Genomic DNA, 22,343 nt, shown 5'->3' with positions numbered 1-22,343 from the left:
TACTCTAGAGCCAGCCGCTAGTTGGTTTAATATTATTTTGCTTCATTTTGCGTTTGGGCTGGGGAAAAGGATAACAGCGGCGCACAGGCTGCTGATGCCTTTAGACATTTTCATTTTCATTAAATGGCTGCGCGACGGCTGCTGCTTGTTGGCCTTGCTGCCTCCTGCCTCCTGCTTGCTGCTTGCTGGTTGCTGTCTCGTATCCCGTTACGCTCAAGTCAAAAGGATATTGTCTAACAACAAAAGTGGAATAAATTAATTTGCCGCATGTCCTGCCCCAGCTCGACTCGCTCTGGCAATGAGCTAGAAAATGAGCTTCAGAATGTGTGCCTTATATGTGTGGGTGTGTCTCTCTCTGTGTGTGTGTGAGGCTGTGTCTGTGTGTGTGGTATATACTTATACTGCCTAAACTGATAATAACAAAATATGTGCTGCTGACAGGTGGCAAGGCAGACCCCCTCAGCCCGCCCCCTCGGCACTAAATAAGGCGGCAGGCGTTTATTAAAAAATAAGCAAAAATTAAAGCCTACCTTTATGCGGCAGCTGTTCATAAACACAATAAGGCATTAAGTGTGTGTGTGAGGGTGTGTGTGTGTGTGTGTGTGCGTGTGTGTATCTGCACATCAATATCCATTATATCCAAGCTTGGCTGTCAATTTCATTTTCGCCTAATTGCGCTCAATACAGCTGCAGAGCTGAGTGCCCTTCGAGCAGGGGGGCTGGGCTTTGGGGGCTTGGGGGCGGCAGCAGCAGCTTCCTCTATCGCTTATTGCATTAATTTTTCAATAATTCCTTCAAGTGAAACATATATCTGAAGTGGCATACTTCATGGCTGATAAGCTCCTATTACACAGAATGCGCTCAAGTGAGTTAATTAAATTTAGCCAAACAGCAAACTGTGGAGTTATGCCACACACACACACACACACACATCGATTCACATACATACATGTATCTTCCTATATATATATTATTAGTTCTGCTCAAGACGAACCCTTTTCAAGCGACTTTTAGTTAATGCTTAGGGCCCACACACACACACACACACACGCATACACACATAGAACTTTTTGGACATTTTTATTGACAAGGCAGGGGAAAGAGCTCAAAACAAGGGTTTTTCGCCCTGTACTCGTCTAATGTTCTTTTTATTTTTCTTGTGCTGGTGAAAAGTTTGTCTGCGGCGGAAATAAGCTGGGCCCACAGACTTCTGTTTTATGCCGGAGCCAAGTCTGAGGTCGCCCGATGCCGGTGTGCGGTCAAATCTAATTTCCGCAGCTTTACTACTTTATTAAACTATTACAACTAAAGCCTTGGCAAGCGACCGACTGGCGACTGCCGACTGCCGACTGCCGACTGGCGACTGGTATTAAAAAAGTTATGTACATGTACATGCACACACAGTGCTATAAATGTGAATACACACACACACACACGCATACTCACACATGCATGCATTAGGTTGAAATGTGTTAATAAAGCACACTTGCTGGCACTTTGCCACATAATGAAACAAAATTGTGGCAGCTACGTGCTGGGCCCGCTTGGCCCCTAAAGAGTCCGTTACTTCCGTGTGAGATTTAGTCGCAACGCTTGAGCAGAAGTCGGCTGGCATATATAGTAATATATATACATATATTTATTTGGTTATATATGTAAAAAGAAAAGAGTTAAGGTACAAGAATATTTGACATGTGTTAAATATCTGCTCCGTTTTCTCATATATTTCCTTCTGTATATTTTCTGTATTTTTTTATGAGCTTCTTTTGTGAAAAGGTCCGCATTGAGATTGAGACTTGTTAAATATTTAATCAAACAAGTGAACAAGTTAGGGAAAGACATTTCGAAATTAAAAAATTCAACTCGATTCATAATAAATTTGAAAGCTTATGCATTTGCTCTTTTAGGGTAGCCCCATCTGTCTTTGTTTTCTGTTGTCACAGAAACTTTTCAGTTTTTAGCAAATTGTGTTTCACATGTGCCATATACATATATATATATGTGTATATATATATATTATATATTGCATTGCAAGGCATTCAAACTTCGAGAGCTACAAGCATATTAGTTTCAGTCAGGCTCTTGGCTGGCATAAGTTGAAAACATTGTGGCTTTTATGAGCCTTGTCGCTGTTTGTTGTCTCGAATTTCAGCTCTCTCTCTCTCTCTCTCTCTCTCTCTCTCTCTCTCTCTCTGTCCCCTGTCACCCTCTCTTTCTCCTGCTCTGATTGCGTATACGTTTAATTGCTTTGACCTTTGAAATGTGTTGCATAGCTTTCGGGCGTGTTGCATGTTAATTAGCATTAAGCAGGAGGCGAGGCCTTTGTCAAGGCTGTCACTTGAGCGAGTGTGTGATAAAAATTTATTAGCTGCTGCCTCTGCTGCTGCTGCTGCTAGTTTTCTATATGAAACTTTTGGCTGTACTGCAATTAAATTTAAGCTGCATTAAACAGCTGAGCCAAATACTTAAACACAGAGAGAGAGAGAGAGAGCGAGAGAGAAGAGAGTGAGCTAGAGTGCAAGAGGGATCGCAGCAAGTTTGGACGACAAAGTTTTTGGGGGTTTTCTGGTCTATGGCAAAAGTTGCCGCTGCGCCTTTTGATATGTATTTTAATTCCAGCTTGTGGGCCATTTTGCAGTCAGCCTAGGACTTGTGGCAGCAGCAGCAACAACAACTGGCGACTGGCTTAAATGGCACTTATGAGCTTATGCCACAACTTACATTATTATTATTACCGAGATTTTTTCTTTATATTTCTGTTCGCCATAAATAGTTATGTGCGGCTGTGTATTGACTGCAGTAACTCGGAGTCTCGCAGTCTCGCAGTTGGAACTTTCATTTTAATTAACGCTCATTTTACGATGACCCGGGGTGTGCTTAGCTAACGGAGCATTGGCTGGAGGCGACTAAATAAAATATATTATTTGAACAGTAATTTCGCTAATCTCAACTTTACGTTAGTGTTGCATCATTTTGCCAGCTAAATGTTATTTATTTGATTAAGCATTTATCAGCATTATTTCAAATGCAATAAACTGAATGCAAATCGCATTCGCTTGGCTCCTGACGGCAGGAGTTGAGCGCGTATAATAAGCGTAAAATTCAATTTGGTTTTTACAACGCGACGGCCTTGTTTCAATTTCATTGCGTTTCATTTTCAATTTCGTTTTCGTTTCGTTTCGCTTCGCTTGCTTTTGTTGTGCACATTTATTTGACAGTTTTTCAACACTCAATCAGCACTTGTTAGAACTTTCAGTGTAGTTGAGGGCTGTAAAATAAACATGAGCGGAGTTTTTATGCCATGAAAATGAAATGAAATTTAATAAATGCAGAGAGAGAGCGAGGGAGAGAGAGTGAGCGAGATGGAGAGAGGCAAGTGCGGGCCAGCAACTGGCAGGCATGACATGCACTTCATAAAACTTTGCTCATATAAATTGAAATTGAAATGAAATGAAATGATGATATGTAAGAGACAGAGTTGACAACAGCGGAAGTTCACGCAGAAGCAGTATAGATATATAAATGTGTGTGTGTGTGTGTGTGTGTGTGTGTGTGTGTGTGTGCTGGTGTGCCTATCAAGCGAAGGACACAATGCCGCCTCGCCGTCAGTTGTAAAAATTGTTGGCCAAACAACAAGTGGATCAGGAAAGCCAGTGGCAGCCAGACCAGACCAGGCCAGGCCAGGTCGAGGCCGAGGCCGAGGCCGGGCTTCAGTTTGGGCCACGGCAAAAACAGCTTAAACTGTCATTGGAAAGTTGGCAAAAAGCGTTTGCGTTTGCATTTACGTTTACGTTAGTGCCTGCCGCCGCTGCCAGGTATTAAGAAAGTTTTGTTGTGCACAGCTCTCAGAGCAATTACGCAGCTCGCTACCTCGTTATATAAATTTTGCTTTCCGTTTTGCTGGCAATAAATTTAAGTACCCAGTGCGAGCGAAACAAATCGTTGCTGCATACTTTTGGCAGAGCTGGCTGACAAAGCGACGAGCCGCATGTTCGTTCCGCTGCGCAGCAATGCGCCAAATTCAATTAGCTGGCCTCAAGCGCAGCTGGAACGCTTTCAAGCCAGTTGCCATGCAGCATGCGTATGCAGTTTTTGGAATGCTTTGAGCAGCCACACACACCCACACACACACATGCACACATGCACACACGCGCGCGCACTCGTATGTAGAATGTATGCGGTTGTATTTGCTGCATAGCTGCTTCAATTACGCCGAATATGTCACATTAATTATTCGCATTTATGGGGTTGCCGATGCTTTTGAGGGGCTGAAACAATGCATGAGAAATGCAAGTCTACTTTATGACGAGCATTCGCTGATATTGCTGTTGTTGTTGTTGTTGTTGCTGCTGTCATCTGTGTGTGATAGGAGTGTATGTGTGTGTGTGTGGTATTAATTGAAATTTGTTTTTGTATGTCAGTTGCACACAAGTTGCTTCTAGGGAATCTGTCTCAGTCTCCACCACCCCCCTCTCCCTCACACACTCTCTCACTGTCTCTTTGGCCTTCTGTCTGTCTCAGCAGCTTGCAGTTTGCGTCAATTAAAACTTAATTTGACAAAGCGAGACATTTCAAATTAATTTTGGGTGTAAACAGCGTTTTAATTCAATTTACAACTGATTTATGTGGCTGCTTTCAACTTTCAGGTGCTTCAGGTGCTTCAGGTGCTACGCCGAGTGTGGCTCAGTTGTGTTTAATGCGGTTTTGCTTAGTAACGGTTTCAATTAGCGTAACCCAAAAAACTCTTGAAATTATACTAAAAATTATATTCAACTCTTTTTAGATTCTACTTTTAACTCTTAACTCTTTCCTGTCTCTCATTGCTTTCAACTTTAATGCAACTTTAGCCATTTGTCTTAGTGCCAAGCTGTAATTAGGCTCAAGTCCAGTGCTCAATCAGTGCTGTCCGTCATTTGGCCACTTGATGCCCATCCGTGTAAGTGCGTGTGATGCAATTACTTAATGACAGCTTGAAGGTGGGGCCGAGCCAAGTGGCAAGGCTTAATGTTTGAATTGCCGCCTCAATGCCGACTGCAACAAAGCCACCGACTATGGCCCGCCCGGCCACAAACAAACGGGCGACGTCAATGCCAGCCGCCTGTCAGCAACAGGATTCGTTCGGTCAGGGCTGCAGCAATAGCTGAGGCCACTGCCGTAGCTACTGCTACTTATGCAAATGCTTCGCAGCACGACTCTCACTTGCCACTTGCCACATGCCACTTGCCACTTGATGGATGTTGTTGCTCCTGTATAGAAAGTTTGATTACCGCCATCATTGCAGGCACCTAAAGAGTGCAGTCGAGTTGGGATTGACACTGCATCTCCCTCTCTCTCTCTCTCTCTCCTCCTCTGCCGCTGCACTGCACAATTGTGTTGATTGCGCAGATGACACGACGGCAGCTGCTCGCCTTGATGACAATGAAGTGCATGCATGAATATTCTAATCAAATGAGCCCGACTTGCCTGCCTGCCTGCCAGTCTGTCTGCCTGTCTGCACGGCCTGTGTCTGCTGCAGTGGCTGACACATGCTCGGCCTGAGCCATTGTCAAGCTGTACAATTTTTGCATTACCACAGCACATGTGAGCAAGTGTGTGTGCCTGTGTGCGTGTGTATGTGTGTGTGTGTGCCCGTTCCATGCCAGTTAGTCAAGTTAGTCAGTCAGTCAGTTAGTCTCGGCAACCACATGCTTTGTGTTTTGTTGGGGCTGGGCAAAGTTTCAAAGTCAGTTCTCGACCCGCTTCATTCGTTTCGTTTCGTTTCGTTTCATTCACTCACTGAAATCGAATTTGCATAATTTAACATGATGGTTGCGCTTATTCCTGTTGCCTGTCAGACAGGGCGTCGAGCCCCCGCTGCCTTCGCCCAGCTGTTATTGTTGTTCGTCCCCTTCTCGAGCTGCTGCTGCTGCTCCTGCTGCTGCTTCTGCTCTTACCTCCACATTCACCACATTTGCCGCCACATGCATCATCATTTGCATACATTTTCAGTCAGTCATTCAGTCCATGGGTCCCTGAGTCAGTCAGTCAGTCAGCCAGTCAGGCAACTCTTGCTTGTCCTTTGCCTTCATTACTTGCTAGCGCCGTTTACACATTTGATTTGCCATCCGCTGGCGTCCCCCCTCGGCTTGACTTGATTTTCTTTGAATATAATTCGCAGCAGCGAGAAAAAATTGACGTTGATGGATTTTGGCACTTACACAGAAGACTAGCGCCCTGTCACTACGCCAAAAACTTCGTTGGCTGACTGCCTGCCTGCCTGCCTGCCTGCCTGCTGCTTGCCTGCCTGACTGACTTTGAAGCGCATTTTAATGAAGAATGATATGTTCGCATTGCCATCAACATCAGACCACATCAGAGCCCATCAGAGGCCACAACGGCCGCAAGCGCACGGACCGCAAGACCACATCAACTGACAGTTTTCGCGGCTTTGAACTTTTCCCTGTCGATGGGCGACATCGACAAGTTTTCTCTTGTCTTTGGCGAGCAACAACAGCAACACCAACAGCAACAATAGAGTTCGACAAATTATTCTTATAGCTGTGCTGTCATTGCTGTCTGCCCTGCAATTTTCCTTCCTTTTCCTCCATTTTGTAGGCTGAGCTACATAAAAATATGATTGAACATAAATTTATTGGCTCATCCCTCGGGAATTTGACAGAAATTTGATTTAGCTGTTAGATAATGATTGGATTAGCGGGCCAATAAGCCTTCAAGAATATGTTGTATGATAATAACGTGATTTGCAGATTTCAATCAGACGCAAAGTGTTGAGCAGCTGGGGTGGCAAGAGCTTTAAAAGTGCTTGGAGTAAAGAATTGTTGGCTTTAAAAAAGCTAGATTTGAATATGTATTTTTTGTTAGTGTTATTCTTTTGCATTCAGTTTGTTTGTTGTTATTCTAATGTGGCCCAAAAGTAAAGTAAAATGCTTCAATGCAAACAAGCTGCATGGAAGTGTCGCTTGGCAAGTGCCACGCCTACCGTTTGCTGCCCAGCTGTTCGCTCACAGGCGCTGGCCCAGGCGCCTTTTCATGCATATCAAAATGGCAACAATAAACGACAACAAAAGAACAACAATAACAAACATTAACATACAACAATAAGCGACGCCGACAGCGGCAGTCAAATGTTGCAAATGTAAGCAAAATAAATGCATGTGTGTGTGTGTGTGTGTGTTTCTGTGCTCGCGCAAAACCAAAACTTTTGACATAATAAAATGAAATGTTATTGTTAAAAAGTTGCTTGCATATTAAAACAAACGCAACTTTTTTCCTAACGGTTTTTTTTTTGTATACTTTCTTTGTTGTTTATTCTGCGCTGTGACTGTGTGTGTTGTGTGTGTAAATATGCACACAAACACACACAGCAGCATTCACATAAATGCAAATGGGCAGCGTGTGAGCTGGCAAGCAGCGCTGTGGAAAAGCAAACAACTTTAATTGAACTGTTTACCCGATTTTTATTTTATGTATGCCACGAATTTGAATTCTGAATACGCTGCCTGCTCGCCAAGCTGTATAATTGTTATGGTTATGCTTGTGATGATTATTTGGCTCGTTGCACAGCTGCTACAATGTTAACTGGCCGGCCATTCAGCCAGCATTTTATCTGACTGCCTGCATAAGCAGGCGCAGGCCATAAACCCAGATGTTTGTGTGTGTATGTGTGTGTGTGTGTGTGTGTGTGTGTGTGTGAGGTGCAGAGATGCAATAACTGGCATTAGCAGCTTATGGAAACATCATTTGCTGTCGATTGTTGTATTTTGCGAGCACTGCAGCAGTCAGCCTTTGTCTAAGCTGTCTTGCAAAAATTGCTGCATACTTTTGAGCGCGTGTTGAAATTTCTTTGAAGCTCTCTCGGCATTTATTAAACAACATTTTATTTGATTCTCTTATAGATTAAACATGTCAAATAACTCAAGTACGGTCCATGTACATTTCTTGTACCCTTACGCCTGCATTAGCAAAACTTACTTATTTGCAATTATCGGAGTCATGTGTATAGCATTATAGATTCGTTTAGCACTACATATATAAAATAGGAAACTATTTAAAACGTCAACACAATGAAAACTGGCAAACAACAAATAACGAGCTCAACACGTTACGTATACGCAATATTTGAATAACTTGATTTAAGTACATACTGTTACTGAATAAAAGTTTTGGGGGCGTACTTACCTTTACTAGCACCGTCCGGGCCACGCAATATGGTGCACTCCTCTATAGTGCCAAATGGATGAAATATTTGTCTAACATCATCTTCGGTTTGTTGTTTGCTGAGCATGCCAACGAACAGCTTGCGATCTAGATGCTCTGTTATTTTTTTTTTTTTTTTTATTTAATTTTTTTTTTTTTTTTTATATCAAAAGAGGCAGCAAAATGGAAGAGTGGCATGTGTGAAAATCAAATTGTAAAAGCCATAGCATTAAAAAAGAAGTTTGGCCAATAATGCAAATCAAGCGAAAGTTACCGAAAAATGTCAGAAACGAGAACGAGAACGGAAATGTAAACGGAAACGCAAATGGAAACGGAAACGGAAGTGGTAAAGAAAGTTAATACCGAGTACGAAAATCAGGCCATATGAGCGTCATAATATATATATTGTGACATATATAAAGATGTAAATGCAACAAAGTTACACATTACGCAACAGTTTTTTGTAACGAGTAACAAACGCAGCAGGCACATTGAATAAAAAATAAAAAATACGGAAAGAAATGAAAATGAAACGAAATTGAAATTGAAATTGAAAGCAACAACATTTATTTAACAAAATTTGTTATATTTTTGTTTTTGTTTTTTATTTTTAATTATTGGTGTTGGTTTTTGATATCGACACCAAAGGAGCAAGTACAATTACAACATTCATTAATGTGGGGAATATTTGGGAGATTTTGGAATTTCGGAAATGGCAACACGCCAAGGAATTTAATTTTGTTTGATTGTAAAATTTATTTTTGTGTTTTGTTGCAGGGGTTGCATTAAAAAATTTTGGTTTAAAAAATTGAAAAGCAAAAAAATTAAAAATTCAATAAAAAGATTTAAGTAATTATTGTCAGTTTTCCAATTTTGCCAATTTTGATGTTTTTTAAAATATTTTTTATTTTTATTTTTCAATTATTTATATATACGTGAAAACATGTATATATATATATGGAAATATATATATATATATTTTTATAAAGAGCACGAACAAGTGTTACATAAAAAGGAAAGAAAAGAAGATAAAAATGGGTGATATTTAGTAAAATTGTCGCACAGTTTTTTTTTTTTTTTTTGTAACTTACAACTTACAAAATGGAAAATTTCTTATAACAATAATTATAACAGTTAGCTAAATATTTATATATATATAAGTTTATATGGAACACACACGATACGTAAACACGCACACGCACACACACATACATACGAACTGACAGATGCTACAAGTTAATATAGACATTAAAAGGTAAATAACATTTTAGCCACTACTTGGAAAAATATTTAATATATATATCAGATTATATTTATACATGAGAGCCTTAGCTTCTATGGGGGTATATAGCGGGTATATTGAGAGAGCTGGATGGGTGGGGAAGGCCCGATAGTGGAGTATATTCAATTATAACGAACTTAAGAACTAAACTCATATGCTATGCTCTTAAATACGTATCGCTTTAAGCTGAGAGTCTGCTGCTTCGTCTGCTCTCCATGGCGCACTTATGTTCCAAATGCCAACTGTGTCTCATATCGAAAATTGAGCGTTCAATTATAGCACACACATACACACTCATACACAGACATGTACACATAGAATATTAAGAGGTGTTTGCTGCTGCTGCTGCTGCTGTTGTCGCGTTAAAGTGGCAAAAGCAATCGAAGTAGAAAATAACTAATACGACACGTTAGCCGGCCGTGCAGACTCAACTGGCCTGCAGGCAATTGTCTTGCCGTTCCGGGGCACGCCGGGCCACGCCGGGCCGGATTGGGCCGTAAGCCTAATGGCATTTGTGTCCTCAACTGAACTAAAACCCCGTCAGCTCCGGCCCATCTATTCTTCCACCTACTCAACTGAGGCTAAGCACGTGCAATAAGCCAAACAACGCCACTGGCATGCTAAACAACACAGCAAAGGGAGAGGGGGAAGGGGAGGCCTGGGGCAAGTGCAAGTGGCAGCGATATGGGGCCGAAAGGTTTGCCCGCACACGGTCCAAACGGGGGGCGAGCAGAGCTTAATAAAAATGTAAAGCACGTGGCCAAAAGGTAAAGGGTAGAGCCCAGGTGTGGCAGGGCCCAAAGGTGCAGGCGAAATAGTGCAGCATTCAACGTACATATGAAATGGCATAGTTCAACTGGCTGTTAACAGTTGCGGCGCCAAAAAGCAGACAATGTGGAATAAAGAGTCAGCAGCAAAGGCAAAAGAAACCACTCGCTCGACAGGACACGGCCAGGGCAGGCCAAACAAAACCGAAACCAAAACAAAAAAATAAAGAGAGAGGGAGAGAGAGAGAGAGAGAGAGTGAGAGAAGGGATTTGCACAATGTTTAGTCGCTGTTGCAGCAATTTTCCAGCATTACCCGGGGGCACAGGTGTGCTGCGAGCCACAGGACGTTGGCAACATGACGGCATAAAATGCACACAATTTTCAGTGATTCCTTTTGCAAGGGGGGCCGCTGGCAAAGGCGAAGGCAAAGGCAAAGGCAGAGCCAGGCCAAAGCCAAAGCAAAGCAAAGCAAAAGCAAAAGCACTGAAAATAATATTAAAGGCCATTAGGCTCATATAGACAAGTTAAGTGGCTCTTTTTAGTGTGCCCCGCCTCCTGCCCGCCTGCTCCAGCTGCTGCTCTCGTTCTGCTCACGTTGTCATGTGCGCCATGTGAGTGTACAGCTGTGTATGTGTGTGTGTGTGTGTGCTGGCAGTTTTTAGATTTTATTTTATGCCTGGGCTGTTGCCAAGGCAAAAGAAGTCATTAACGTGTCGTTGTCTTTGATGCTCATGCTCCTCATGCTCGAGCAGCAGCAGCAGCAACAAAACCGAAAAGAAAACCAAATTAAATTAGTTAACCACATGGCAACTTTTGTCTGCCAAGCGACACAAAGAGTCAGAGAAGCGAAGAGACAGAGAAAGAGAGAGAGAGAGTGTGAGAGATAGACTGCTGAAGGCAGGTACCACTAATTGTTGCATGTTATGTTTTTTGCTTATCTTCGGGGCTAGCCTCGAGCGCAGTCAGCTCGAAATGCGCCCTAGACAAGTAATTGTATTTTAAATGTTAGCCAAAGGTGAAAAGGCCAGCCAGCAATGTCGCGTCTATAAATTATACAAGAAATGGTTAACAAAAAAGCACAAAGAGAGAGAGAGAAAAAAACAGAGAGTACTGTTGTCAAAGCTCATGTGGTTCCTTTACTTCTTTATTATTCTTTTTACTTTCCTCTATCTCATTTTTTTGCTTTTTTGGCTTTTGGCTGGACACTTTTGCCAATTGACATGTAAATTGACATTTAATGGTTGCTAATGAGCGTCTGAGGATTAGCTGCGCGCCAGACGAAGCTGCAGCCATTAGCATAGGTGCCAAACAGCCAATGTGGAAGTGGAATGGAAACATTGTTGAGGCTGATGCATAAGAGACAGAAATCTATATATATGCATATATATATATGGGCATACTTAATCAGGAATAGTTACAACTGACACTTTCAGTTATGCATTAAGTCAGCTTAGCAATATTTTGCCTTTAACATGACAAACAGCTTGCTGTAGCTAATAAATCATTAAGCAAACAAATAAATAGTCCATTAATTTTCACAGCTTAGCAGAGAGAAAAAGCGACTCAAGAGGACGTTGCACGTCGCTCTAATGCGACCAATTCATATTGAAAACTCTTAATCAGATTATGATGGATGGCTGCCTGAGAGAGAGAGAGAGAGGGAGAGAGCCTGGGCTAGAGCTCCAAATGCAATGTAAATATATTTAAGTTATTAATTATTTTGTGGCCAGGCCCAAAAGCTGTTTTCTAATTACAAACTGAGATCTTTCGGTAAAGTCTTCAATAACATTTGCTTAGCAAGAATTGATTGAAATACGAGCAGGAATAACACAAACACAAATGCCTCATGCTCCCTCTCTCACTCTTTCTCTCTCTCTCTCTGTGTATGTGTGTGTATGTCTGCATTTTGTTTGTTTTGCCATAAATTATTGAAATTGTAATTACTTAGGCCACGCAGGTGGGCAAAATGAGCAAAGCCCCATTATAAGCAGCTATTTGACAGCATTTTAATAACATGCTCAATGTTATCTCTCACATTTTTATTTATTTTTTCGATAATGCATATTTAATTAGTTGCACGCTTGTGCATTTTAGCTACTTAATTTTTGATGCGATTGATGATGCATTAGCTATGAGAGTGCTTTAAATGTTATTAGGCATTGAAATTGAATTCAATTGAAATAGGTTTCTCGTTTCCCAAACTAAATCCTTGGAGTATCATATTCAATTCATATGCCACACTGCTACGTCCAGAAGCTGGCGCTTCTGCACTCTGATATCATTTTTATGACAGTCTGGCTGGCATCCTGGCTGGCACTCGAGCTGCCGAGGTGTCAGTATTTATACAGCAAATAAGCTAAATTTTTCCTTTATGACTCCCACAACGGCGCAAACAGTCGGCGGATGAATGAGAATGCGAATACGAATACGAATGTGAATGTGAGTGTGAATGTGAGTGCCGGTTACGTTGCCAGACAATTGTGTGGCAATTGTCAAAAGTCTGCCCTGTCAAATGACTGAAATTGCCCTTGCCTTGCCCTTGCCAGCGCCCGCGCCCGCTCCCCACGGCCCGAGTCGTCTAAACTTGCGCTGACGTTTATATATGACTAGTGATAAGTCAGCGTCAGCCAAGACGTTGACACCAACTGCAACCGGCTGCTGACTGCTGTCTGCCTTTGTCCCTTTCCCTCTCCCTGTCCCTTTCTCTCTCCGGCCTGTGTTTCGTGTCTCATTTTGCGCTTTGTTGTTATGATGCCATGGAATCCTTTGGGTGTCTTTGGGGCCTTAAAGCGCACAGTTTATTTGTCAGTTGGAAATTTACAGTAATAAGCGCAAAGTTGAGCATAGGCTGGGGACCCGAATGACAACGGGAATGTCGTGCAGCTGACATGTAGCATCCTCGAGTATGGCAACGAAGGGCCTAGGCTGTTCCACCTCCTCTTGGCATGGGCGTGGGCTGGCCGGAGCTCTCTAAGTAGTTCAAAAGTTCCACAGAGTTTTGAGAGGCATCGGCATTGGCATTGGCATTGGCATGCCGAAAACGAGCGCTAAAATGCGCCTAATTGTTAATTAGTGTCAGCGTGAATTAGTATTTACAGCGTGGCAGCAGACAGACAGACAGCCAGTCGGACGGAGGGATGGGCGGATGGGATGAGAGTCCACAAAACATTTCAATGGACGCGTTTTCTTCTTCACTTTTTTCACTTCCTCAGCATCTTAGGCCCGAAGTTTTTGTTTTGGGCGCAACGGAACAACGGAAATTGTACAAAAGTCAGCGCCAGAGATGCGCCAAAAGTTTGTCTTCAGTCGCTGCTCTCTGCTCTGTGGTATTGAAGTGTTAATTAATATTGAAAAGGATCAAGTTTTGTGTGTCTTTGGCTTTGTGAGCGCCAGGCAAATGAAACTGAAAATGAAAATTGAAAAGGAATCCATGGAGACGCCCAAAGATGGGGTTAAGTTAACACAGCGAAATGCCAGTTGCTCATGAATTTCATTTAGTTGCGGAGACTTCAGTTTAAAGCAAAGAAGTTGGCCAATAGCAACTACAGACTCCACGAAGCTCCACGCACATCAGCTGTTATATATTATATATATTTATAATTACCATAAGGAGGACATTGAGCGCCTGTCAAATGGCACTGCTCCGAGTTTTCTTTTGCATTTTTGGACAGGCGCTGGAGCAATAAATATGCAGCAGCGCGACGGTAAGTGGGCGGATGACTCTCAATGGAGCAGGCAATCTTGACATGCCATTAACATTTCATGTGCACCTTGCCGTTCGTTGTCTTTTGCCAGCCGCCAAAGACGATGAAGCTCTGCTGCAGCCACAGCCACTGAGTCAGAGCCACAGCCACAGCCGGCGTTGACTATCACACTAAAAGTCAATATAAAGTAAAATTTTTTTATGACCTCGGGATTATCATTTTGCGCTGCAGCTTGACATGAAATTGGCTGCACTGTGGGTAACCAGAAATTGGCTATAAAAGCAAAGAGCGACGACCAAAAGGTGCTCGCCTCGCGAGTTGTCTTACCGCCCCCTCTCTCTCTCTCACTCTCGACTCTCTCTCTCCCAAACATTCTGCCGTCGTTCTATAAAAAATATAGAAATTTTTATTTTAAGTAGTGACGCGTCAGGGATAATGTTAATGGCACATAGCATTTTCATTTCAAACGCATAAAAGTGTCCAATGTCTGTCCACGGGAAATGCTTAAAAGAGAGGTAGCATACGATATAGGAGGAGGGCAGCAGAGCAGCAGAGCAGCAGAGAAGCAGGAGAACCACCGAGTGCTTCGAAAGCAGTGCAAAAGAAATGTCCACCCACTCAACGCTGCGCTTCGCTGGCTCTTTGTGGCTCTGTCGCTTTATGTGCGCAGATTTTCCATTTTTATATATATTATGTATATTTGTATATATATATATATATATATATATATATATGTGTGTGAGCATATAATAAGGGAATGTCGCATATCTCTCACGATAAAGTGGAATTTAAAGTTTATGAGCTAGACAGAGGGACTTGAATTTACCGTATGCTTTATAATTATATGGCCGGCATTTTTTTACAACTCAACAAAATGTTATATGCGCCTTGACCCAGCACAGCCATGAAATGAGCCTGGTTTGTGGCACTAAGATAGCTTGTAATAGGCAATAGACACGCACATAAATTTCAGCAATGAAAACCCACGCAGAGCAGTTAGCGCAGCCAAAGACTGGAAATGAGAAGCCGAAATGGGCTGCACTTGGCAGGAAGTGAGTAAAAGCAGCTTACAGATAAACTCTGGACTAAGTACTCAATGCTGTAGAAATATTAAAGAAAATATCTATAAACATATACATATATTGATAACAAAGCACTTTTTAGCTAGGACTACTTCAATCAATGCATAACATTCAGGGCACACACACGACACTTTAGTAAAGAAATTTTGCTTACTTTGGGAAACTTTGTTTACCGCGCTCTGCTGACTTCGCAGCTTGGCAATTGGAATGTCGAGGCTTTGCTTCAATTGTGTGTATGTTCTATATGAAGCGTATATTAGTTACGTAGAGTTTGTCTAGGCGAAGGCCTGCTCTAATTGCTATCTCTGTAGTCAGATTGTTGCCCTAAGAACTTAAGACCTTAACACATTTGGCGAGTAGTTTCAGTGGCTTCAGGTTAATGTTTGTGTAAAGCTACGAAAAGCGGAAACTACGTTTGAGGCACGCTTTAGTAAGCTAAGCTTGTTAATTGTTGGCTCTAATTGATCACGGTTCAATGAAACTCTTTGCACTACGCGTCGTATGCGTAATCTTTAGCTAAAACTATTTAAAGAGGCAGACGAGCTAAGCTATTGCAACAGCTAATTATTGTTAATTATTGATTAAGTATCGGGTTTCTTTTCGTTCTCCAATCAATGTCCTCAAGCGCATCCATCGTCTGTCTTTAGTTCAGTGCCGCCATTTTGTTGCCATGTGTGATGTCGTGTGCTAGAATTTGGATTTCCGTTTGTGTTTTATGTTTTTGAGTATTAAATTTCGTATCAATTTTCACGTTTTGCGAAGAAAGAGAGAGAGAGAGAAAAAAAGAAAGAGAAAAGATGGAATAAATAAAATTTTTATAATCTCCTTTTGTTGTTGATGTTGTGGGGACAGTGTAAATGCCGTTGCATTGTTTTATAATTATATTTTATTGCAATTATGATTGAAAGTTGTTTATGTTTAAGAACTGATTTCGTTTGCACTACAACAAAACTGGAGCATCGCAAATTACGCACAACAAAAACTGTTTACGTGTCAATAGCAATAACAATAACAAATTTGCCATTAACTTATTTACTTTGATTTCTTTTCAATGCTGTTTTTATGCCTAATTGGGGTAAATAAGTACAGAGCATAAGTTCAGTTTAATTGTATTTTTTATTTTTTGTTTTGTAATTGGTTTACGCACAACATCAAGGAAACAACAACACAGAGATATAAAAATGTTATTATATTTTCAAACACAAGACAAATGAAAATATTGATGTTAATTAAATGTTTTAAATTACAATTGTTCAACGTAAACATTTGATATATGCATATATTATATATCTATGAGAAACGCACGATATTTAATTGAGAAATTACGTATATAATTATTATATAAAATACACGACATCAACACGGAAAAAATAAATACTTTTCATAATTATTTATATATGTAAACTTAAATGTATTCAGTAAACTAACTAATTTAAAGACTTAAATGCAAATATCTATATATACCGTTATGCTATCTATTGAGTGCAGCAACAAATTGATTGCATTTTCAATGAATTTCCGAGTATTTAGAATGTATCTTGATGAAGACACTAATTAAAGTATTTTGGCCTCTGCCATTCAATTCGCAACTAATTGAAAATATATTGCCTGACTGCACAAATACCGAAATCAATGCAAAAACTTGCTTTTCGGGTCGAGTCGAGCCGAGTCGAGTGTTGGTTGAGAGCAGCTCAACACCTTGACAGCAAATGCCACAAGCAAACAAATGAACCGGAGAAGCGCAGCAACAACAACAACATCAACAACGACAACAACAATTGCAGCAGCAGCAACAACAGCAACCTTCAGTCAGACGTCAATCAAATTGCCTGGCAAGTTAGGCAAAAGGCTTCAATAAACATGTCTTACATAAAACATTTTAATTAAATTATATTTTATATACTTTTGTGTGTGTGTGTAAATCCAGTGCATGTGTGTTTGTGTGCAATATTTATCAATTTGGTCGGGCTGGGGGCGGCACAAAACAAGAGTCATCACAATAACCATACATCTTCGTCTAACCACACACACACATACATACACACACACACAGAGTGGGAGAAGTAAACAAAAGTGTTTTAGCGCTCTCAATGCACATCACTCATTTACAAGCACACACGAAAGGCGTAAGGCAAAGGGGCGGCATATAGGACGAGCGAGCGAGAGAGGAAGAGACATGAAAAAGAACAATCGATTGAGCTTGAATGATGCTAGGCGATAGAAGCAGCTTAATTGTTGGATTAATCTAGCTGCCCAAGAAAATATTGATGGAGGCGATTGGCAACAGCAAGAGAGATGATCAGAGATCAAAGAAATTATAGATACCTATTAGCACTATAAATAAATCGAAGCAGAAATCCTACATAGAGCAGATAACTTTTAGATATCAGCCTCTAAATTCCTGTCCTTGCTTTTTCATATTCCCTGTTCGTTTCAGCTGCTGTCATTGAGGCTAAGAGCTAACGCTAAGCGTAAGAAAGAGACGGTGAAAGTGAGATAAGCGAGAGAGAGAGAGAGCTGAAGCTTCTGCTCGACTTTAATTTAATTTTTGTGGTGGCTGTTGTTCTTGTTGCTGTTGTTTATTTTGTTTGTTCGTTGCGCGCAATTAATTGAACTTGCAGCACATGCCGACGACTCGGCAGAGCTGCAGACTATTGACAGCCTTCAGGGTCTGGACTATTTGCGGCAGATGCTGCAGGGGGGAGGCAGGGCGACGCTTTTTGTGTATTGGTGCGGTTGAGTCGATGAACACTTAAGCCGCACTCAATGCAGCCAGAGTTGACGTCGCTCTGCTCGTTTACCCGTTACGCTTTTCGGAATTTAACTAAGACAAACACCACAACGATAACAACAGAGTAACCCAAGCAACAACAACAACTACAATTGCAACAACAACAGACAACTACACTAACAAGTTGTATAGTTTGTTGCCTCTTGTTGCGGATCTACTTTTCTGTTGCTGTTTCTGTTTCTATTTCTGTGTCTGTTGCTGTATGAGAAACGCTTGCGGGTCTTACATTGGCTTAGCAGCAAACTTGGCTAAGCTAGGGCAAAGCGCAGCAGAGGACTGGGTGGGTGGACGAGTGGTTGAGACTGGTGGGTTTTGCAATTACAATTACGCATAGAAGACTGCAAACGGAAATAACAAAGAGGAGAGCAGCAAGTGCCAAGCGTAGAATGCTCTGAACAGTAATTGTAATGGCTGACAAAGTACCCAAAGCATTTAGCCATCTAACGGATATTTAGGCACTTGCCCAAAAAAAGTATGCTACAGTTGCTGTGAGTAATTCGCGAATAAGAAATTGCTTTGAAATTTAAGAAATATGCAAGCGGAAGATAGCTGAGCAATATGAGAAATGGAACAAGGGAGTAAAATTGCCAAGGAAGATGGACAGAGGAGGAGAGGAGTGAGGAGAGAGAGAGAGAGAGACTATTGCCTCTTCTCCCACCAGCATCCCTAAATTGCGCCTGCAGCCCTCGAAATGCTGGCAACATCTTCGACTTTGTGGTCAAGGCCTCTTGCTAGCCGGAGCTAAGTAGTTGCCAATGCTGCCTCTAAAACATATTGCACAATTACTTGGCACACACTCACACACACACTCACACACACCAAATAGCTAACAAAATTTATGTTATTGTTTGTCTGGCAGCGGACCTGGACTAGCACTGGCTCTACCTTTTATAGTCGCAAGGACTCCCATATTATTTGCACATACCTATATATACATTTTTTTGTGCCCCTCGCATGCGTGTGTTGCAACATTTTATTTATCGCACTGGCCATAAAATGCACGCTGGGGGCATTTGTAACAATTTTCAGACACACACAACAATGGCAACTGTTGTGTGCGAGGCCCCCTCTCTCTCTCTCTCTTTCTCTCTCTCTCTCTCTCTCTCTCTATCTCCCACTCTCGCTATGGGTGTGCGGCGCCGTGTGCAGCCATTCTTAGTCAGGTTAAAATATTACAACATCATGCTTAAAAGTCACGTTTAAACGCTGACGACGTCGGTGCCGAAAGATTATTGCATTTTAGAGCCCGCCTGTTAAGCGCCAGCTTCGGCTCTCTCACTCTAGCCCGCTGCACACCTGAGCCGCCGCACATTCACACACACACAATAACAAAGCAATGTAGTTCATTTCTGCTGGCGTCGACGGCGACGGCGACGTCGGCGTCTCCGCCTGTCTGAATGCTATGCCAAATAAGTAATAGTGTTGCAACGTGCCTGCCGCATTTTATTTCCCTTTTCAAAAAGCGAAAGAGCAAGAGCGAGAGAGAGAGAGAGAGAGACGAAGGTGAGTGGGAGGTGTGTGAAGTGCACTGCAGTTGGTTGGGTGATTGTATGATTCGTGTGTCTGTGTGTGTGTGTTGCGAGTGAAAATTTTATACTCATATATGCTTGATGCTTGATTGAATTGAATTGATGCGAGTGCCTGCTGTGACTCCGCAGACTCGATTCAGACTCCACTCTGTCTCTGTCTCTTTTTTTTTGGCTTTTGCGGTTACGAAACCAATTTATTTGGCTTGTGTGTATGTGGGTGAGTGCGTGTGTGTGTTTCTGTGCAACGTTGTTATTTATTTTAAACAGGTAACTGGTAAGCCTGTGATGAGCACAGGCAGCGCTGACTCAAAAATCCTTGAAAGCCAGAAATGATTTCATAAGATGAAAAGCGATTTTTCGCACACATTTCTGTGGCATACATCGAAGAGAGAGAGAGAGAGAGAGAGAGAGAGAGAGAGAGGTGTGTGTGTATGTGTGGGCGGTGCTGAATACATGTAAGCCACAAATATTTTGTATTTTTTGGGCAGCTTTCCGAGTCGGCAGATTGCAGCGACGGCTAAATTTGGCTTTTAACTGCAATCAGAGATGCAGACAATTAAAGCAGGAATGTGGCAATAGAGAAGACAGAAACAGAGAGAGAGGGAGCACAAGATAGAGAGTGAGTGGGGCAGAATATTATTGAATTCAGGAGAAATATTGTATAAAGACTTATCTATATATTATTTTCGAAATAAAGCCCACACAACTTCATTTAATCTAGCTCTAAGCTCACATTTATTTCACTTCCAGGCAAAGTCTTCGAGAAGGCAGCAAATGTAATTTGAATACCAGCTTCAATTTCAAGTGAAATTTTCGCTCAGCTGCTACTGTAGTTAATGGCGAATTCGGAAAATTGGTTGCATTAGTTTTATCAAAGCTGTGCATAACTGAATTTGGATTTTCACTGAAATTTCAATATACATATTTGAAAGACGACTCAAGGTCTCTAGAACGCCCACGCACTTAGCACACACACACACGCACACAGAGTCGCTGTCACGCCCTTGTTTCCTGCCGCCCTTGGCCCTGTCGCTGTCTGCTTGTCACACGCCGTTATACCATTGTAAATGGAGTCAAGAAAGCAAAAGTCACTTTTTCAATTTTCAAAATTAAAAAAAAAAAAAAATATTCCACGCACACACGAGTAAATCACTAAGTTACTGTGTCGCATTGATAAACCCTTATCAAGTGGGGTTTTTTTTACTCACACACCCACACACACACGCAGAGGCCGTGCGACACGTTGACACATTGTCATAGGGCTACAAAAAGTCACTAAACGAAATGTAGAGACCTTTTCTGATGAGGGTGAGCGACGCCAAAGAGCATTGCCTACTTTTCGGCGTGAATTTAAAAAGGCTGCCAAGCCAGGCGAGGCGTGGCGAGGCGAGGCGCGGCAAGTCAGCGCAGATGGGGGTTGGGCAATGAGGGAGGCCTGTTATGTTGCTCGCATATTAAAATCTATAAAATATGCTCATGACTGCTTTACGACTTGAAAGCTCAAAGCTAAGAGCAAAACCAGAAGCAGGCAGCAGCAACCAGCAAAAAAAAAAAAAAAAAAAAAAAAAAAGTTCAATATTTGTAAATCTTTTACTTCTACGCTCTCACTCTGCCACACATACATCCGATATCGCTTACTCGCTCGCACCTACAGTGCCGAGCGGATCTCGTTCTTTATGGGTTAATGGTGCGAAAACGTGACTTAATGTGCGTGTGTAAAATTTGTTTTTTTTTGCTTGTCTCATTCGTTTTTTTTTTTTTTCTTGCGTCTCTATAAGAGTTATGTGCGGGTGCGTAGGGAATCGGGGATAGATGGCTGTAGCTACTGCTGCTGAGTGGAACTGGAGTGTAATGGAGAGTCGCAGCTGTTGTGCAAAGGTCAAAGCAATTTGGGGCGCTCATCGTGGGGCGATGGCTTTTAATAGAAATGTCAGACAATTGGGTGCCAAGGCAAACAAGCAGCTTTAAAGCCAGAAAGCTGCGGATTATGCTGAAGTGAAAGCCAAGCTGGGCTGATGGAATGAAAATTGTTTATGAGTTGAATATAATGTCTGTAGATTAGGTAAAACAGATTCTTAGAAATCTATGCTTGAAAATATATATATATACTCTCTCTTTCACAGCGATATTCTCTGTAAATATGCATAAATTCCCATTCTTTAAAGCCAACTCGAAATATTCATTAAAGAACTCTCTCTACTCTCTACTCTCTACCGAATTGTAAAATAAATTTGTTGCCCCGGAGCGTTGAAAAAATTTCATTAACTCACTTGACTCGCCAAGCGTCATTTAATTATCTCTCTGTGTGCGCTTTAGCGTAAATGACAAATCCTTATGCTAAATATGCTTAATGCAACACACACATACCCACACACACATATACACACAGCTTACAACGTGCTGTACATATGCTTAATGAAGCTTATAACTCTCGACGTCTCGCTGCTCCTGCTCTCTCTCTCTCTCTCTCTCTCTCTCTCTTTCACACTCCCTATTCGCCGCGCACTTTCTATCGTTCATTCTCTTTCACACCCCGGCCGTCTGCCCTCCCCTTGGCCCACATGCAACACGTACACGTCCTGACAATCCTGGCAACAGGCAGCATATGCCAAGCACGAAGGCCCGCCAGGCGAAATAATTATAAAGCGCTCGCAGCGGAAGCTGCAACGGAAATGTTACCTGCAAAGCACGTGCTGGCCAGATGAGCAGTATGTGTACGAGGTGTGCGTGTGTGTGTGCCTCTGTCTGTGTCTGTGGGTGTTTTAGCTCGTTTCGGGTGCAAGTTCTAGCGCTGGCTGCGCTTAGTTTAGCATAATGACAGGCATAGCCGTAGCGAACGAACGCCTCCAATCTAAGTTCCAGTTCCAGAACCAGCTCCCATGCCCTCTCCCGTTGCCGCTGCCCTCACAATTCCCTTGCCATGTCGACGGCTGCCGCACGGCAGCCACTAAACCAAAGCCACATTAGCTCGGCAGCAAATGTGGCAAAGCG

General features: G+C 42.1%; 1 protein-coding gene across 43 annotated transcripts in view; it reads right to left on the bottom strand.

Annotated features, from left to right (window-relative positions):
* The window catches only part of LOC6581992 (CUGBP Elav-like family member 4), a 326,873-nt gene that overhangs the window by 68,761 nt on the left and 235,769 nt on the right, over window positions 1–22,343 (bottom strand). For 19 of the 43 annotated variants that reach the window (XM_015162225.3, XM_032730841.2, XM_044010242.1 and 16 more), the window contains one exon: window positions 8,179–8,313. The exons of 23 other annotated variants lie outside the window; for them this stretch is intronic. In XM_015162225.3, coding sequence (XP_015017711.1) covers window positions 8,179–8,313 — 135 coding nt within the window. Of the gene's footprint in view, window positions 1–8,178; window positions 8,314–15,186; window positions 15,644–22,343 lie in introns of those variants that run through there. One more of the 43 variants, XM_044010245.1, reaches the window with a different exon arrangement.

The sequence above is a fragment of the Drosophila mojavensis genome, unplaced genomic scaffold (genome assembly GCF_018153725.1).
Source record: "Drosophila mojavensis isolate 15081-1352.22 unplaced genomic scaffold, ASM1815372v1 contig_74, whole genome shotgun sequence".
NCBI lineage: Eukaryota > Metazoa > Arthropoda > Insecta > Diptera > Drosophilidae > Drosophila > Drosophila mojavensis.
This window is presented reverse-complemented; position numbering and strand designations above follow the sequence as displayed.